Raw genomic sequence first — 21,108 nt, 5'->3', positions numbered from 1 at the left:
TTTTAGTTTTGCAAGATGAAAAAAGTTCTGGAGATGGATCACGGTGATGGCTGCACAACAATGTGAATATACCTAATGCTATTGAGCTGCACACTTAACATGATTCAAATGGTCAGTTTATGTCATGTATATTTTATTACAATTGAAATGATTAATGGGGTATCATCTCAAGGAACGCTAGCATAAATAATAAATTGTTATGTGAGTCAAAGTTGTATATGATGTTCATTTTAACAATGAAGTTCGATATTATTGAGGATAGAGTGTTAATATATGTTGGACAATAACTATTTGAAATATTATAATCAGTGAAGCTGAAATTACAGCTTGGACTTATCATAGGGAATCTGGTGGATAGGGGCCAGGATTTTGGTTTCTTGTGCAATATTAGACTACGGGGGAAATCTGTGCAAATGAGCCTTATTCTATTTCTATGATTCTAATTCTAAAAGGCATTTGGATCGGATTTTCTATTCTGGAGAGAGAAAAGTTCATTGTGATTGTTTTCATGTCTTAGTTATTGTACTATACCGTACTCTTTCTTTTTTTCTTTTTTTTTTTTTGAGATGGAGTCTCTCTCTGTCACCCAGACTGGAGTGCAGTGGCGCAATCTCGGGTCACTGCAACCTCCGCCTCCCGGGTTCAAGTGATTCTCCTGTCTCAGCCTCCTGAGTAGCTGGGATTACAGGCACGGGCCATGACGTCTGGCTAATTTTTGTATTTTTAGTAGAGACAGGGTTTCGCCATTTTGGCCAGGCTGGTCTCGAACTCCTGAGCTCAGGTGATCCGCCTGCCTCAGCCTCCCAAAGTGCTGGAATTATGGGTGTGAACCACTGCGCTTGGCCATATTCTTATAAATATATTTTATATTTTATGTTGTATAACCTCCAAGATCAATGAGAGGAACATGACCCAGAGAGATGGTCTGTAGAACATAGCCAGGCTAGCCCATGTGTGGAATTTCTTCAGCTCGTGTACAAAAGGTTGGGCTTTAGAAGGTGTCATGGAGATTTCTAAAAGTTGGATGGTACCTTATTCACTCAGACATTTCAATGAAAAGCCATGTGCCTCCAAATGAAGACTGGTGCTGTATTAGTCACGGTTCTCCAGAGAAAAAGAACCAATAGAGCATATATTGATACATGGAAAGAGATTTGTCATGTGGAATTGGCCCACACAATTATTGAGGCTGAGAAGCCCCACAATTTGCCATCTGCAAGCGGGGAAGCTGGTGATGGAGTTCCAGTCCAAACCCAAAGGTTCGAGAATCTGGAGAGCCAGTGTCATAAGTTCTAGTCTGAATATAAAGGTCCAAGAACCAGAAGCACTGATGTCCAAGGGCAGGAGAAGATGGACGTCTCAGTTCAAGCAGAGAGAGTCCATTTGCCCTTGCTCTGCCTTTTTGTTCCATTTAGGCCCTTAACAGATTGGACGATGCCCACCTGCATGGGTGAGGGAGATCTTTACTCAGTCTATGGATTAAATGCTAACCTTTTCCAGAAACACTCTCACACTTACACTTAGAAAACAATGTTTTACCAGGTATCTGAGCATCCCTTAACCCAGTCAAGTTGACACAGAAAATCAACTATCACAAGTGCCTAGAAGCTGGATTTCCTGTGTTCCTCCCTTAGACACTAAAATGGAGTCTAGCAGTCCTTGGTTCTAGGCCCTTACTTACATCAACCTATTGATAAATTAGGAGCTCAGCTCTGAGTATAAAGACACGGGTAAGGAATGGGAGGAGACTAACAGACTGGACTGGGGTAAAGCATGCAAAGAGCAATGGACGCCTCCCTACCATCCCCCATCACTACTCTTTACCCCAGTTTCAGAAAGTTTTAAGCAGTAATAATAACAAGATGTTAAGAAGTTTGAAGAAGGCCGGGCGCAGTGGCTCACGCCTGTAACCCCAGCACTTTGGGAGGCCAAGGCGGGCGTATCACCTGAAGTCGGGAGTTCGAGACCAGCCTGACTAACATGAAGAAACCCCGTGTCTGCTAAAAATACAAAGTTAACCAGGAGTGGTGGCACATGCCTGTAATCCCAGCTACTAGGGAGGCTGAGGCAGGAGAATCGCTTGAACCTGGGAGGCGGAGTGGCAGTGAGCCAAGATCGCACCATTGCACTCCAGCCTGGGCAACAAGAGTGAAACTCCATCTCAAAAAAAAAAAAGAAGTTTGAAGAAAAGGAGATAATTGTTACTTAAACTGGACAGAGAGGTTTCTTTCATCAGACTGATCCTCCAGCCTCTCTCTGAGGTGATGTATTCTCAGAGGCGGCCACATCTACTAGAAAGTGAGGAAAATAATTGTAGATAATTGTGACTATTCCCCAAAGTGAGAAATTGTTTGTAATTTTGTAAACACAAACATCTAAGCTAAATTAAAGTAAAGATGTGGGAATTCACACAAATAACATTGGACGACTGAAATGTCCTTTGGGGAGTTTGCTTTCCTAAATATAGAAAGGTGTTATCCTGAGCTGCCCACATCTGGATCTGTGTATTGCCCTGTAAGAAAGAATAAGACAAGTGAAATAGCCACACACATAGCCCTGGGTAGATGTATTGCATAAATGTCTGAAAGGGATTTGAGTTCCTTTGGTGCCAAATTGTGTCACAAGGAAGAAAGTTCCAAACTGAGAAACCCCACGTCACCATACCAGAGCCACTGCACTAGATTGAAGCAATTTTTATTCTTTCTGCTGAACTAGAGAATCACATGGATGTGTCTTTGGAGCACACTTCAAGCAACCATTTCCTTTTCCTCTTGGTGCTGGTCATCCTTCCACTGCAGGCATCTGTATCCATAACACATTCAAGGCATGCTAACTTATGGGACCCGCATGAGACCACATCTCAGAGCACCGTCTGTGAACCTAGCCTAAGGTGCTTTCGTGAGGTGTTGGGAAAGGAAGAAAGGAAAGTGGGTGATTAAAGTGAATGGAAGCAAAATTACCATTCTCAACTTTGATCTATAAGGATCAGTATGGAGAGAAATATTCCTCCCACCCTAAGCTCTCAGAGAACGCTCTGCTAGGGCGGTATGACAAAGACACCATCCTCACTGAGGAAACTTCTGTGTTCAGGTGGCTCCACGAGATCATTTATAGTATGAGGAATAAGTTTTTGCATTTCATTTTGCCATGAACAAGTGATAAGGACATAGCCCTTCCTATAAAGTGATTCGTATTTACACGCTGGTATTTCAAATGCTTCTGTTAAATTACAATACACTCCTTCTACAAGACCTTTGCTCCTGTTACATTTCCTAATTCCATTCTTACATGGCACAAATCTGTTGTAACAGATTTTTTGGAGCTCGTCATATTGCATAAGAAGGAAGTAATGTTCTGCCACACAACGGTGTTTGTAGTAAACATTTTTTCCCATGATTTCATGATTACAGTACTCTATATGATTTAGTGGCATTCCAGGTTCAATAAGGACACGTCTTTTGACTTTTTCTTTGGTAGGTGGTCTGGTGGGCCCTATACTAAAAAATTGTTCCGAATACTCCTCAAATTCTTCTTTTTTATCTTCTTCTGGGAAATCAAAATCTGTATCCACCTCTTGAAACTGCACTGGCTGCAGCAGCTGCTGCAGCAATAGAAGCAGGGGCAGTGGGTGTATGGTGATCAGAGTTCTCATCATTTTTCCTGCAGACACTAAAAGAGATAAGGGGAAATGTTCTATTGTGATAATGTGCTTGCTTCAATTTCTTGTGTGGGGCACAGTTATGCCACATGTTGCTGTTCTGGGCTCTAAGATTTTGGACCATTTTTAAACTGCCAACTCATAATCGATCTGAATACTTCTAAATTATTGACAAAAATGACCTTACTAGGCCTACAGTCAGTCTAGAGCTGTGGTAAGAGAAGAAAAGGTGAAAGGAAGGAGAATGAGAAAGGGAGAGAAATAAAGGTAAGGAGGAAGAAAAGGAAACAAGGAAGAAATGGAGCAAGAGCGAGATTAAGGAGAGAGGGAAGGAGAAAGGAAATCAAGACAGCAGTGGGGAGAAAGGGAGGGTGGCAGAAAGGAGGCTCACATGCTCCTTTCATCTGAAATAAATGCATCTTTTCCCTTTCCAGGAGTTGAGAACTTGCTCTGAAAAGAGCCACCCTCCCCTTTCGAACATTCCACTTTGATAAGAAAAATTCCTTAACCATGTCTTTCTTTCTCCTCTTGCCCTTATTTGACCATAGATGCCCTTGGGGAAGGGGTCACGGAAGGTTCAAGTTTGAGCAGCTGGGATAAATACATTCTTGAAGTCACCCTAAAGTAAAAACAATGATACACAGTAATACCTAGCATAATGAGGAGTTAAGTGCCAAGCACTAGACTAAGCACTTTAAGTACATTATCACCATCACCCAAACAACCCTATAATAAATATATTATTTTTAGTATTGTTGTTATTATAACAATGAAAGTTGCAAAAAGAAGTGTAAAGTTATTAACATCTCTCTGTGAAGGGAAGTTGCTTAAAATCTCACATTAGATCTGGCAGACTCCTGGTTCAAGCCTATTTTTGTCTAATTTCCACACATCTGTTCTTAGCTGCTATTCTATGGCCTCTATCAGTCTGGTTTCCCTTCTTAAGGCTAGACTGTGTCTCCCTCTCAAGGCTGTCAAACACAATGACTACTGAAATGGCCAGTGCTAAAACTGAATTTGAGCCCCTAGAGTGCTTTGACAAATTGGTCCACGCTCCATGAAGAACCAATTGTTTAATTGCAGAAGCAATCTCCTGAGTTTTCTTACCTTACCAGGCTCGTTGTAAAAGAAGTCCTACTTGGTGGCAACTTGAGTGATTCTCTAACAGTCACTACCTGGAGACCTTGATCTATCAGTGATGGAGATGGACAGCCTCCTGTTCTAGGCTGGATACTAAGTTTGTATATATGTGTGTAGAAAGGTTAGAGAATGATGGAATTAAAGAAAGGTGGGTGTTGGGGGACACATCAGAAAGTAGAGACAAGAAAGTTGAGCATAGGAGTGCAGAGAATGGGAAAGAAAAGAAAAAGTTGCCTAAAACGGTGATGTGAGAATGGGCACTCTGGGGTGGCCATGTGCCACACTGTCCCTCCCCTCCCTGCTTTTCCTCCCATCCCTGCTTTCACACTGTCATCAGTGTCCTCCAGGAAGTCTCTTCAAAAGAGTGATCCCATGGTGACAGGCCAGAGAGCTCAGAACATATTCTCACGAGAACGCGGAGCCTCTGCAACATCTTGATCTGGAGAGAACATGGACACTACACGTGTGAAAAGCAGAATTCAGGCAGCTGTGGCCCTGCCCTTTCTACTCCCCGAGAACATGCACGGGGCCTGTCCAGAATACTCTTTTGTTTTTTAAATCTGCAACCTTCTTAATTCTTGATTTATGAATTCAACTTTTGGTTTCATTCTTCTCAAAATCCTTTCTTATCTCAAAGTATGTGAATTTTTTAAATACTCTATTTTGTTACTTTTATAGATTTTTAGAAATCTTTCAACCATCTGGAATTTATTTTAATAGAGAGTAAGAAGTTAGTGTGGTCTTTTTTCACATGGTTTATACATAATCTCATCATCAATTATTTGGGAAAAAATCTACTCTCTCATCCCTAATTTTAAAAGCTACTTTCTATATTTAATAATTCTGTTTCTGAACAGTTTATTGTGTTTTGATATGCCAATAATATGCTGTTTTACTTATTATCATTTTACTGTTTTTTTTTTTTTAAGAGTCATGGTCTCACAGTGTTGCCTCGGCTGAGTCAGAACTCCTGGGTTCAAGGAATCCTCCCACGGCCTATCAAGTAGCTGGGCCTACAGGTGCACTCCACTGTACCTGTACTTATTATCATTTTATAAAACATTTTGATATCTCATAAAGCAATCTACACTCATTCCTCTTCTTATTCAAATGTTCACTGCGGAGACAAACACAAAGTAGATTATAGGGTGCCTGGGACAGGTGGTAGAAATGGGGATTAACAGTAAATGGAAGAAAGAGAGACAGAGGAGAGAGAGACAGAGAGACACAGAGAGAGAGAGACAGGGAAGCAGTGAGGGAGGGAGGGAGGGAGAACACAGAATAAATAGTGTTGAAACATGATCCCTCAGTGTTTCTGAAGTTTTTGCCTGGTAATCTCACACAGCAGAAACGCCTGGCCTACCTGTGGAATGTAGGCTTCTTGGTTTTTCCTCAGTTCTCACTAATTGAAATTTCTGTGGATGAATCCAGAAATTTGCATTTTAAACAAATTTAAAGGTGATTCTTAGCTCACTAAAGTTGAGCAAGGAATTTCTTAATATGCATTAAAATGACTTGTGAAAAAGAAAACATCCTAAAACAGTAGGGAAAATGTTTGGCCCTTTCAGCAAATGTTCTTGGAAGAAGAATGGGATGAATTGCTTCCTCCTTTTGGCTATTGTGAATCATGTTGCTATGAACGTGGGTGCACAAATACCTGTTCAAGTCCCTGCTTTTCTTCCCTGCTTTTAAACTTGCTTGGAAGGTTTATTGCAACTTAGAATTGCAGATTTAGAAAGGCCTTGGAGGGGTTGTCTATCTAATCTCTCCTCCTAAAATGCAAGTTCTGAGCCCCAGATCAGAACTCTATATTTAACCACACACATAAGAAGTTTATAGTAAAAAGAAAAGATTGGAATGAGTTATGGGCTTGTAGGTGAACCAATATGTTTCAGAAGGATTATTAAGTGGTATTTTAAATTTTAAAATTTAAGTTTAAGATTAAAATTTAAATTTAAAACTGATTTAAATTAAATTAATTCTTAAAAAGATTTGTTTGAACACCTTATATAATAAAGCATCAATAAATCATGATCCTATAATAATTATATAGCCTCAATCACAAAAGGAAAAACTAAATTAAATCTTTTGAATTGGCAATAATTATAATAACTTACAAACTCAATGCTGATGAGAGTGTGATGAGATGTTTCTGCAGAAAGAAATTGTTATAATTTTTTTGAAAAATTTGAGAAATACAATAAAAAGAATAGCTGATACTTTCCTCTAGCATTTCAATAGCTAGAATTCTAAGTTGCAATAATTTATATTGAAAGACAAACAGCAAATTTTACTTAAAAGGGAAAAAAATTGAAATTTTAAAACATAAATATCCAAAAATGTGGGAAAGGGAAAGGTTAAAATGAGTCTGATGTGTTTATAGAAATGACAATACACATTGCAACAATAATTATTATTATAAGAGCTAATATTTATTGAGACAGTATTTTATATTCATAGAATTGTATATTCTTAGAATGGGCTATTTTTCAGAATTTACAAATATATTAATCAATAAAATTTTAGATCATCTGAGAAACAAGGAGAATAGAAAAAAAGAATTAAAAACTTTAGAGATATGAAATATTTTGTGATATAATATTATAGTACTAGGACTCTCTGGTTGACAGTGAGAAAAATTCCAAACAAATTACCTTAAATGCAAGAGGCACTATGTTGACTCACAGAAGTTGGAAGTCCAAGAGGTAGAGCAGGAGAAAGAAATCAAATTCTTGACTAGACTCTTGTTTTTACTCTCTCCCACTCTCATCTCCTTTGTACACTAACTTTATTCTCATGTAGGGGCCTCTCCATGTAATGACAGAGTCAATCACTGCCCCCTTTGTAGCCTTATATTTAGGATCACGGTAGGAAGTGCCATTCTCTGCCACCTTCACTCAACATGGAAAATAACTTTTCTGACTGGCTGTGCTTCTGCCACATGAATAAATCCAGGGATGTGGGGCACTCTGATTGGCTACCTGAAACACATGTCCTCTTTGAGAAGTAAAGGCAAAACTACACAATTAAAACCCAACAGAATTCCAATTGTCGATAGAAGGGCTGTTCCCTATTACACAAAAAAGGAATGGAGACCAAATCCAAAAGTAACAAACGTGCTTTGCTGTTTAGCTGGGGGAAAATCAAAACACTCCATCTATCTACAGCATGTTCCCAATTAACAGAAATATAGATTACAAGGGAAAGAAAAGAAAAAATGTAATAATAATAAATTGTTATTTCTGAATGATATATTTCTGGTTAATTTTTTATTCTAATCTTTAAAATTGTCAACTTTACAAATTCAAAAAAATAACAAAATGTCATTGAAGAAGTCAAGTTTTAAGATCTGGATTGGCCATGTTCTTAAATATTAAGTGATAATTTTCCAGACTCCCACATGTTTATATCAGTAAACTCATTTTTCATCAGCATCAGGAAAATCTGTGCCTTAGTTTGAGTGGTTGAGAAAAGACAGATTATAAATCTTCAATCCTCAGAATTAGACTAACCTTTGTGAATAAATCCCACGGTATCTCTTAGTTAAATCCAGTAGAAAAATATAGGTTTTAACCAGCTTTCAATTAAATTTTCACAAACATTTTGAGGCAATATTTATGTCTCAAACCTTTACACCCATGATTGAACTGAGAATGGCATCAGGATGGGAAAATCTGGAAGAAAAATGTTATCCTTGTGAGTAAGTAAGAGAATCAACAAGTTCACTGGTATATCACACCTTTGGCCCAATTCAAGACGTTTCCTCCCTTAGGGCCGCTGTAAAAACTTGAGTGTCAGAGCTTAAAGCAGCACACAGACTAGACATACAGAAAACAAGTGTTTCTAAATAATTGAAAATCAACCTTCGGAGCATAAATAGAGTAATTTTCATATCTGATTTTACAAAAATGAAGTCAAACCAGGTCTGGGTTCACAGAAATCTCTTCAGAACTGACTGCAGATTTTTGCAAATTTATTTTTCTCATATCTTATTTAGCTTTTTAATTGTACAATTCTGCAAAATTTTAAAAGGACTTAGGTAGATATTTACTATTTTTCATGTAATGCTAGTGTGAGTCCAGAAGGTATAGACTGAGATGTGGCCTCTGGTTTTGTTTGATTTCCTAAGTTGGTATTTCTCAGGGATCAGAAATAGCAAGAAAATTGAAATATGGAATATATGAGGATTGGCTCTCTCCTAGATTTGACATTGGAAAAGGAAATAAACCTGGTGAAACAGTAGGTTCTATATTAAGAAAAAAATAGCATACATCCCAGTTTTCATGTCATGCACACACATACACACACACTCTACAATTTATGATGAACTAGAAATCAAAGTAATATTTTAAAAACAATATTAAGGATATTGAATTAAAATATGCAGAATATTTTTCACAGTTTTTGAGTAAATAAAAGATGTTCTTATTAAAAAAAGACAAAAGCACAGTCACAAAGAAAATTACTGAAAGACTTGATTACACACACATAAACTGAATCGCATACTATATACATGAGTGCACAGAAAATTTCACCATAAATAAAAAGCAAAATAAGAATCTCTAAATACACCAAATATAAAATTCAAAGACCATAAACAGCTTAAAAAACACTTTCTAAACATGTGCAGTGTGAATGAGCCTCTAAAACTCAGGTGTAAATAAAATGTTAATTTCTTCTCTAAATCCAACATATCTGTACCAAAACCCCAACTATTGAAGGTGGCAGCAAAATGTAGTTCAGTTGTTATTCTAGGTGTCTTCCACCTTTCTTACAGAATCAGAGAAACCCAGGAATCTGAAGTTATCCTAGCACAAAAAGTTCAGTACTTTATATGTGAGTGTTGATTGGCATTATCAAAGTTTCTCTTTCTGTTATAAATGGCCTTAATATTGAGCAGAGATTTTCCTCTGCATTTTAGGTATCTAAGAATTTAATACTAATGCTATTAACTTCCACTTGGGCCATCAAGACCCAAAGATATGACAACTTCTTGTGTTATAGAAACAAAGAAGTTCTCCCTTTCTTTTCCAGCCTTCTACAGCAATAAAAACTAAATGCCAATCTATAACATATGACAAGGTAGAAAATGTCACTTTAAGAAGGCTGCATAATATGGTTTGTATTATGTTCACTGCCAGTCTTTATTCAGATTGTATTCATCATGAGCCAGTCACTCTAGTCTCTTCCTTCCTTCCTCTGGGTCCTTATGTCTGTGAAGAGAAACTAATAGGTCCCAGTCTGGTATAGCCTCAAGCAACACCTGAGGCTCCCTATACTTTCAGAGAACTAAAATACTTTAGATGTGGCTTTGAAAAACAAGATAGAGAGAGAGAAAGAGAGCAAAATGGCAGAATAGAAGATTCTCTGGCATCATTCCCTCCCAAAAAAACATAACTAGAAACTACTCAAAGACAAAAATACCACCCTGAATCCCTGAATACAACAAAACCTGGGGGAGAAGTGGAGAAACCCCCTTGATCCACAGAATCAAAACAAGCCACCACCAGTAAGAGAAATAGCCATTTTAGACTGTGCCAACCCTTCTGCAAGCCGCCAAGCCTTCCCCAACCCTTCCCCTTCCACGGAGCATTTCTGTGGCAGGTCAATTCTCCCTGACAATCACACAGACAGGCCTGCATAGCACTCCACTTACACAGACAAATTTCCACAGAGCTGCCTTAACATTGAGCAAATAGTTAAACCTAGAGAAATTGGTGCCCAGACATCAAGGAAATGAAACATATGGTCAGTAGGAGCCTTGCATGAGCTTTTCTCTAACCTGGAGCAAGTCACAATAATAGGGACAGCCTTACATTCCTAGTGCCAGGACCTGTCTTGGATGCTGAGATGAGTCAAGGTAACAGAGGCAGCTGTTTGAATAGATTTATTGAAGAGTCTAAGGCAGCTCTCCAGACCAAGCTGTGAAGGAAATGAGATAGAAATAATCACTCTGGTACCACAGTAGAACAGTAGAGAGGCCTTGAAGATATTGGGGCCCTCACAGCTTAATCGGACTTAGCAAGCATTCTTTTTTTTTTGCCTCTGATCTTCTAGCTGAAACAAAATTAATTACCAATAGACTTAGACAAGTGCTATACTGCGTGTAGACACATAACCCCAATCTATATAAGAAAATTGTAACTCTTTGAGTTGGTCTGATGGAATTACCTCCATTCTTCTCCCTGTATCCTGTAACAGCAATAAATTCCCTTCTTTTCTAGTTTGTCTGCTTCTTGTTATTGGGCCACAAGAAAAAGCAGCCGAACCTGGCTTATTTCCGGGAACATTTCCTTATACCCATAGTTGCTGAGGTGAGAGGAGAGAATTGGAGGTGAACATCTGACCCCACCACTAGTCTGGGAGTTTTCATGGGAAGCCCCATTCTGGTCCCTTCCCATAGGAACTATTGGGAGTGCCAGGAGGACCAGACCACCTGGGGTGAATTGAGGTGCTGACTGCAGTGACTGGCACATGAATCATGGTGTCTACTCAGTGCTCCAAACAGTGAGGGTACCACACTGCAGAGACTGGCTGGTATCATAGCGCCACAGGGGGCACAATCTGTGGGAAGGCCCAAATTCCTAGCCAGGTTTTTCACAAAGCCCAGGTGCTCACATGCAGCCCTCCTCTGGCCTGGAAACGACTAAAAGATCAGGATTAAGTTGCAGTGCTTGTTTATGTCTTTCTCAGACTGGGAAACAATTTAGTTCTAGAGCAGCTTTTAAGTTCCAATGTTCTCTATAAATCTTCCCCTAACTAGAAAACAATGCCAGGGAAAAAAGTTAGTTCTAGCGCAGTGTTTTAATTCTAGTGCTCACTATAATTCTCCCCCAGAACCAGAAGCAACAACAAGCCATATTTAAGTTTTGATACTAAGAAGCGAAGCCCTAACATCACCAAAGAACAACTAGAAAAGCTGGAAGATGTATCTATCTCCTCAAATGTACAGACATGAAAGTGAATCAATAATCAAGAACAAAAACCTTATGATCATGTTAATAGATGCCAAAAAAAGCATTTGTTAAAATTCACATCTTTTCATGATGAAAACGTACACAAACTGGGTGTAGAAGGAATATGCCTCAAAACAATAAAGGTTATATATGACAAACCCACAGCTAATATCATACTGATGGGAAAAAACAGAAAGCCTTTCCTTTAATATCTGAAACAAGGAAAGGATGCCCACTTTCATCACTTTTATTCAACATAGTACTGGAAGTCCTAGCCAGACAAATTAGGCAAGAAAAAGATAAACAAATAAAGGGCATCCAAAATGGAAAGGAAAAAGTCAAGTTATCCTAGTTTGCAGGTGACATAATCTTATACCTAGAAAAATCTAAAGATTCCACCAAAAAACTGTTAAAACTGATAAATGAATTCAGTAAGTTTGCAGGACACAAAATTAACATACAAAAATCAATAGCACTTTTATACATCAACAACAAACAACCTGAGAAAGAAAGCGATCACATTCACAACAGCTGCAAAATATTATAAAATAATTGAAATAAGTTTAACCAAAGAAGTAAAAGATCTCTAAAGTGAAAACTATAAAACATGGATTTAAAAAGTTGAAAAGGACACCAAAAAATGCAAAGACATCCCATTTCCATGGTTTGGAAGAATTAATATTAATAACACGTCCATACTACCCAAAGTGATCTACAGATTCAATGCAATGCCTATCAAAATACCAGTGACATTCTACATAGAAATAGAAAAGATAATCTTAAGATAAGTGTGAAGCCACAAAGGACCCTGAATAGTCAAAGCATTGCTGAGCAAAAAGAATAAAGCTGGGGGCACCATACTACCTGACTTCAAAATATACTACAAAACTATAGTAACCATTATAGCATGATACTGGCATAAAAGCAGACACATAAACCAGTGGAACAGAATAGAAAACCCCAAAATAAATCCACATATTTACAGTCAATTCATTTTTGGCAAATGTGGCAAAAACATACACTAAGGAAAGAATATCCTCTTCAATAAATAGTGCTGAGGAAACTAGATATCCATAAGCAGAAGAGTAGATCTAGACCCTTATCTCTCACCATATACAAAAACCAAATCAAATGAATTAAAAACTTAAATATAAGGCCTGAAACTATAAAACTACTGAAAAAAACATTGGATAAATGCTTCAGAATATTGATCTGGGCAAAGACATTTTGGGTAAGACCTCGAAAGCACAGGCAACAAAAGCAAAAATAGACAAATGAGATTACCTAAAGCTAAAAAGCTTCTGCATAGCAAAGGAAACATTAAGAGTGAAGACCACCTACAAAATAGGAGAAAATATTTGCAAACTACCTCTCCAACAAGGGGTAACCAGAATACATAAGAAATTCAAACAACTCAATAGCAAAAAAAAATTTGATTTTAAAATGGGCAATGATCTGAATAGAAATTATTTAGAAGACATACAAATAGACAACAGGTATGTAAAAAAAGCTCAGTCACTAATCATCAAGGAAATGTAAACCAAAACTATAATGTGTCAACAAAAAGAGTCAAACTGTGTAAAATACTTGAAGAGGTTTATCCTGAGCCAAATATGAGTAATCATGGTCCATGACACAGCCCACATGAGGTCCTGAAAACATGCGGCCAAGGTGGTCAGGGTACAGCTTGGTTTTATATATTTTAGGGAGGCATGAGACATCAATCAGATACATTTAAGAAGTGCATCGGTTTGGTTCAGAAAGGCAGGACAACTCAAAGCAGGGGCTTCCAGGCTTTAGAGAAATCTAAACATTTTCTGGTTGACAATCGGTTGAGTTTGTCTAAGACCTGGGATCAATAGAAAGGAAATGTTCAGGTTAAGATAAAAGATTGTGAAGACCACAATCTTTTGATGTTCTTTTGATGTCTTATAGTGGCTGCCCTTAGAGACAATAGATGATAAATGTTTCCTATTCAGGTCTTTAAAAGGTGCTACACTTTTAGATAATCTCTTCAGGATTGAGAGGGCCTGGAAGAAAAAGATCTAGCTATGTTAGTAGAGATTCTTTACAAATGCAGATTTTCCCCCACAAAGGACACTTTGCAGGGCCATTTCAAGATATGGCAGAGAAACATGTTCTGATGGTTAATACTGAGTGTCAACATGATTGGATTGAAGGATGCAAAGTATTGATGTTGGGTGTGTCTGTGAGGGTGTTGCCAAAGAAGATTAACATTTGAGTCATATGTAACAAACCTGCATGTTGTGCACACGTACCCTAGAACTTAAAGTATAAAAAACAACAACAACATTTGAGTCGGTGGGCTGGGGAAGACAGATCCACCCTTAATCTGGTGGGCACCATCTAATCAGTTGCCAGTGAATATAAAGCAGGCAGAAAAACATGAAAAGACAAGACTGGCCTAGGCTCCCAGCCTACATCTTTCTCCTGTGCTGGATGCTTCCTGCCCTTGAACATCAGACTCCAAGTTCTTCAGTTTTGAGACTCAGACTGGTTCTCCTTGCTGCTCAAGCTTGCAGACAACCTATTGTGGGACCTTGTGATCATGTAAGTTAATACTTAATAAACTCCCCTTTATATATATATATATATCAATCCTATTAGTTATGTCCCTCTAGGGAACCTTGACTAACACACGTTTTGGGGTAAAATATTTTTGTTTTCTTCCTTGTCTCATAATGTTATGAGTCAGATTGGAAAGTAAGTCACGATATATAGGGTTAAACAAAACTCATCTGATGATAATTTATGGTTTGTAGGGCATGACTCCCTAGACCCCTTAGATACGAATTTAGGTAAGATAAAAAAAAATCAGAGCTTAGTCCTCAAATGAGATACTACCTCTCCCCAGTTAATATAGCTATTATCAAAAAGAAAAATATATAGCAGATTCTGGTGAGGATGTGGAGAAAAGGGAATGTTCATACACTACTGGTGGGAATGTAAATTAGTATAGCCACTATAGAGAACAGTATGGAGATGCCTTAAAAAACTAAAAATAAAACTAACAAATGATCCAGCAATCCCACTGCTGGGTATATACCCAAAAGAAAGGAAATCAATATATCAAAGTGGTATCTGCATGCTTATGTTTATTGCAACACTATTTACAATAGCCCAGTTATAGAATTAACCTAAGTGCCCATCAATGGATTAACAAATAAAGACAATGTAATATATATAAACAATGGAATATTATTCAGCCATAAAAAAACAATGTACTTCTGTCATTTGCAGCAACATGGATGGAACTGGAGGTCATTATGTGAAGTGAAATAAGTCAGTCACAGAAAGACAAATATTGTACATTTCATTCATATCCAGGAGCTCAAAAAGTTGATCCCATGGAGGTAGAAAGTAGAATGATGGTTACCAGAGACTGGGAAAGGGTGGAAAAGGAGGGGTAAGAAAGGCTAGTTAATGGGTAGAAAAAATACAGTTAAGTAGAAGGAATAATTTCTAGCATTCAATAGCATAGTAGGGTGACTATAGTTACCAATAATTTATTGTACATTTCAAAATAGCTAGAAGAAAAGACTTGGAATGTTCCCAACACAAAGAAATGATAAATGTTTGAGGTAGTGGATATCCTAGTTACCCTAATTTGATATTACACATTGTATGCATGTATCGAAGTATCCAGTGTATCTCATAAGTAGATACAATTATAATGTATTAATTAAAAAAGAAAGGAAAAAAAAAGACTGGGAACATCTTCCAGCCAAGATGGATAACACGGACCTGATTTACTTCCCCATCCAAAACCATAAAAAAACTAACAAAAAGCATTAAAACTTATTTTCAAGACACTGAACTTGAGGCCACGAAACACACTCATCATTGAGAGAGAGGAACCAAACAAGGTGAGCCCTACAGTCACTCAGCTTGCTGTCTATAGAGATTTTAGGCAAAAGTAAAGGAAGAGTAAACTTAGAGTCTTCAGACTACCTGAGTTCAGGACATGAAACTGAGAGGTCAAAGAAGCTTGAGCCTTTAGGATAGAACATGTGAGATGAGAAAGCTGCATGGAGACATAACCTTAGAGATCTGCACAGGGCTCCTGCAATGGTCAATACCCAGTGTCAACTTGATTGGATTGAAGGATGTAAATGATTGATCCTGGGTGTGTCTGTGAGGGTGTTGCCAAAGGAGATAAACATTCGAGTCAGTGGGCTGGGACAGGCAGACCCACCCTTAATCTGGGTAGTAGTGGTTGATAATTAACTCCGGACTAAGCGCTTCTTCAGAGCTGTCTAACAAATCATAAAGTCAAGATCCAAAAGGATCAAAGTGGTTCCAAGTAGCTTAAACGTATCCTTGAACAACACTCAAGAAGATTTATAGGAATATACAAATATTCCTACAAGGTAAGCCAATAATGTAGAATTCAAAACATCTGAAATCCAATCAAAGATTACCAAGCATGTAAAAGAACAGGAAAACACAAACCTTTATGAGGAGAACAATCAGTCAATGGAAACCGAACCAGAGCAATTACAAATTTCAGAATTAACAGAGAAACAGTTACCACAACTGAATTCTACATAGGCAAAAGAAAGGGTTGAGTTTTAGATGACTTATAAAAAAAAATCAAACTTTTAGAAATAAAAACTACAATGTGTGAAATTTAAAAAAATATACACTGGTTGCAATTAATGGCAGATTAGAAATTGCATAAGAAAAAAATAGTATACAATAAATGCAAGTAGCCCTGGAGTCTCTAAAGGGGAGAACTGGGGAAATTAAATTTTTTTGAAGATATAATGGCCAAAAGCTTTCAAAACTTGATGAAAAGTATACATTCACAGATACAAAAATCTCAGCAAGCCCCAAGAACAAAACATCAAGGTGTATCATGCTCCAAGTGAGAGGGGGAGAAAACAATGATAGGGAAAACCTTAGAAGCAACCTTACAAAAAAAGACATGTTATAGTCAGCGCCAGGCATGGTGGTTCATACCTGTAACCCCAGCACTTTGGGAGGCCCAGGCAGGTGGACCACTTGAGGTCAGGAGTTTGAGACCAGCCTGGCCAACATGGTGAAACCTCATCTATACTAAAAATATAAAAATTAGCAGGGCATAGTGGAGCATGCCTGTAGTCCCAGCTACTCTGGAGGCTGAGGTGGACAAATGGTTTGAGCCCAGGAGGCGGAGGTTGTAGTGAGCCGAGATCGTGCCACTGCACTCCAGCCTGGGCAACAGAGCAAGACTCTGTCTCAAGAAAAAAAGAAGGCTGGGCACGGTGGCTCATGCCTGTAATCCCAGCACTTTGGGAGGCCGAGGTGGGTAGATCATGAGGTCGGGAGTTCGAGACCAGCCTGGCCAAGATGGTGAAACCCCATCTCTACTAAAAATACAAAAATTAGCTGGGCGTGGTGGTGCACGCCTGTAGTCCCAGCTACTTGGGAGGCTGAGGCAGGAGAATCGCTTGAATCCAGGAGGCAGAGGTTGTGGTGAGCCGAGATCGTACCATTGCACTCCAGCCTGGGCGACAAAAGTGAAACTCTGTCTAAAGAAAAAAAGAAAAAACAAAGAAGAAGATACGTTATGATCAGAGAAACAAAGATAAACTTGACATTAGATTTTTCATCTGAAATAACATAAGAAAGAATACAGTGCAAAAGCATCATTAAAGTTCTGAAAGTATGAAAAATGAAATTCCTGCAGATTTTACACTTTGCAAAAATATCTTTCAAAAACTCAGGCAAAATAAACACAAAACAAAGAATTTATCACCAGCAAATCCACACTGCAAGATATGTGTTAAAAAGTTATACAGGCAGGAAGAAAATGGAAATCTGCATCTATACAAGGGAATAAAGAATGTTATAAATGGTAACTATGTATGATTTTTCTCATTATTTAAATTTATTTAAAATATAATTGACCTAAAAATAGCAGTTATTGGCCAGGCACGGTGGCTCACACCTGTAATCCCAGCACTTTGGGAGGCTGAGGTGGGTGGATCACCTGAGGTCAGGAGTTTGAGACCATCCTGGCCAATATGGTGAAACTCCATTTCTACCAAAAATACAAAAATTAGCCTGAGCATGATGGCTGGTGCCTGTAATCCCAGCTACTTGGGACCCTGAGACAGGAGAATTGCTTGAACCCAGGAGGTGGAGGTTGCAGTGAGCTGAGAGCACGCCATTGCACTCCAGCCTGAGCAACAAGAGCGAAACTCCATCTCATAAAAAATAAATAAATAAAATAAATAATAATATCGGTTGAAAGTAGGCTGTGGTAAGTTACAGAGGTGTACTATAAATCCTAATGCAACCCTGAAGTAACAAAACAAAGAGGTATAGCTAAAAAGCCAACCAAGGAAATAAAATGAAATCATAAAAAATACTTGATATGTCCAAATGAAGGCCAAAAATACATCAAAAAGCAGAACAAAGAATAGATGGAATAAACACAAAAACAGCAAGACATTAAACTCAAACTAACCATATCAATCATCTCATTAAATGTAAATGGTCTAAACACACCAATTAAAAGCCAGATATAGACTGGATTTAAAAAAAGAAGACTCAACTATACACTATCTACAAGAAATGTACATTATTTGAAGACACAAAGAAATTAACAATAAAAGGATATGAAAATATACACCGTGCTGATGCTGGTCAAAAGAAAGCTGGAGTAGCTATATCAATATTAGACTATATAGATTTCAGAAGGAAGACTATTACCCAGGCTCAATAGAGTCATTTTCAAATGATAATGGGATCCATTAATCAACAGGACAGAACAATTCTAAACGCTCAAGCCACTGAAAACATGGCTTCAAATTACGTGAAGCAAACATGGAAAGAACTGAAAGGGGAAATGGACAAATGCATAATTGTAGCCTGAGTTTTCAATATCTGTTATGCATAACTGGTAAATCAGGAAGGCAGAAAATCAGCAAGAGTATTGAAGACTTGAACAACATTATCAATCAACCTCCCCGGACACTTAAAGAACACACAATGATAGCAGAGTACACATTCTTTTCAAGAGCACATGGAACATCCACCAGGATTTACCATATTTTCTGCCAAAACATAGGTCAAACAAGAAACCAAAAGGGAAGTTACAAAATATTTTGATCTGAATGACAACAAAAACAGCATAGCAAAACTTTTGGGATGCTATTAAAGCAGTATTGAAGAGAAAACTGGTAAATACTGCACATCCGTATTAGCTGCAAAGCGTATATCTGTGATGAAAGACTATTATCCAGAAAACTCAACAATAAAAATACAAATAATGCGATTTAAAAATAGGCAAAATATTTTAACAGACATTTCAAAAAAGAAGATGTTTGAATGGCAAACACATTTAAAAACATGCTCAAATATCATTAGTTTTTAGGGAGATGCAACCTAAAATCACAATGTGATACCAATGGACACCTATCAGAATGGCTAAAATTAAAATGACTAACTTTAATAAGTATTGGTAAGAATGTTGAGGAACTGAATTTCTCCTAGATTGCTGGTAGAATTGTAAATGGTAAACAATTTACATGGTTTGCATGTGAGTAAAGTTCCTCCCGGCAGGAGACTTTCCAGAGCTGGGGCACAGTGGGGACACCATTCAGAAGGGGATCAGGCTAGAGAACTACCAGAGGGAAAGGGGAATCAGAGAGGGCGATTGTGTGGATGACGTCACTCAGCAAAACAAAGTAGGCCCCCATGTTCCACAAGCCCTGCATTAATGTGTGGACTGCTCCCACAGGGGCTGAAACCAAGACACATTGAATATCGGCCTTTAAATGAAAGTCTTATAATTGGCCTGGCTCCAGAAATCTGTCCAACTTGTCACTGTATACCCAAACAGTGAGTGTGAATGCAAGACACACAGAAAAGAACACATAAAATTGAACAGTGCAAAGCCTAAAAGGAAAATAGAATACAAAAGTCATGGCAGTGTGCAAAAGGGAGATGTGTATTGAGGGCACAATCTAGTCAAGAGAAGAGAGCATGGAAGTTGGATGAGGAAGGGATGTAAAGGGAAAAAAGGGGAAAGGTAGCATTAGCTGGATGTGGTGGTGCACACGTGTGGTCCCAGCTACTTGAAGGGCTGAGGTGGGAGGATCACCTGAGCACGGGGTCGAGCCTGCAATGAGCTGTGTTCACGCCACTGCAGTCCAACCTGGGTGGCAAAGTGAGACCCTGTCTCAAAAAAATAAAAGAAAAGAAAGAAGAAGGTGAAAGGTATAAAGAAGGGGGAAGTGATCACACTTTGTGTGGGCAGGGTCAAGGGTTTATCTTCCCAACCTGCCTCCCACCTCATATTCCTTCTCTAACAGGCATCTGTTTCCTGTACCCAGCAGAGATCTCCGAAGGGACATTTAACATGACCGGTCAGACAGCTCAGCCCACATTCTCACAGAGAACATGGGGTTCCTGGAACAGCCTGAGCTAGGGAGGACGAGGGGAACACATGCATAGCAGCAGAGCCCGGAAGCTTGGCCAGCCCTTGTGACCCTGTGTGAGACAAACCTCAGGGCCTGTTCAAGCCTCCAGTGAGGACGCCCCCTCAGAGACCACCTCGGCCAGAGTTGACTGACGCAAGTCTCTTACCTAAAGAAGGTTTAAGAGGAGAGGGGAGTGTCAACAAGGAGGCAAAGCAGCCAAATGTGCAGAGGGCCTGGAAACTAGAATGGGGCTTAGCTCACATTGCTCTCCTCAAAGACAGCAAATGCATCAGTTTGCTTTCCTGGGAGGACTGCATGAGAACATCCCCTTCCTGTACCTATGCCCCCACTACATTCTATTTTTAATCTTATTTGTGTGGATTGGGTAGGCAAACTATGATAGCCCCTTGATTTAATTTATATTACATTTACATCTTTTTCTTATTAAACTGATGACCTCTTTATATATTAAAGATATCAATCCTTTGGATACATTGAATTTTTTTCAATTATCTACTTAGCACAGTGTCCTTATTTAATCATAATGAAATTAATCATAATGGTTTGCCATTTAATCCTCAAAACAATCCTGTGAGGTAGAATTTTTTCAGGAGCATTCTACCTTTATCTTTCTGTGTGGTTATAAGCAGGTTTGCTGTTTTCCTTCAAATAAAGATGAGTGGCGAAAAGTGTGTCCTACAGAATCAGACTATCCTCGTTTGCTCCTGGGGGGGGCATCTATTATACACGTGACCTTGTACATTACCTAAAGTCTTTGTGCTTCTGTTTCTTCATCACTAAAGGGGGAAGAATAATAGTATTTGCCTCCTGGGAATTCCTCTGAGAATAAAAAGTAAATAAACTAGTGTCTAGCATATCATAAAAGCTGCATTGTTATTATGATTATTACCATTAAACATCT

The 21,108-nt window shown here is 38.4% G+C and overlaps 1 protein-coding gene across 1 annotated transcript; it reads right to left on the bottom strand.

The window, feature by feature from the left end:
• Positions 1-2,678: 2,678 nt before the first annotated feature.
• Positions 2,679-3,669, bottom strand: RNASE9 (ribonuclease A family member 9 (inactive)). The gene has a single exon (XM_004054829.5). It carries the CDS (start codon positions 3,653-3,655, stop codon positions 3,038-3,040), a length of 618 nt encoding a protein of 205 aa, XP_004054877.1. The 5' UTR covers positions 3,656-3,669; the 3' UTR covers positions 2,679-3,037.
• Between the last annotated feature and the right edge of the window lie 17,439 nt (positions 3,670-21,108).

The sequence above is a fragment of the Gorilla gorilla genome, chromosome 15, assembly GCF_029281585.2.
Source record: "Gorilla gorilla gorilla isolate KB3781 chromosome 15, NHGRI_mGorGor1-v2.1_pri, whole genome shotgun sequence".
Taxonomy (NCBI): domain Eukaryota; kingdom Metazoa; phylum Chordata; class Mammalia; order Primates; family Hominidae; genus Gorilla; species Gorilla gorilla.
The sequence above is the reverse complement of the archived record's forward strand: the minus strand, read 5'-3'. Positions and strand labels throughout refer to the sequence as shown.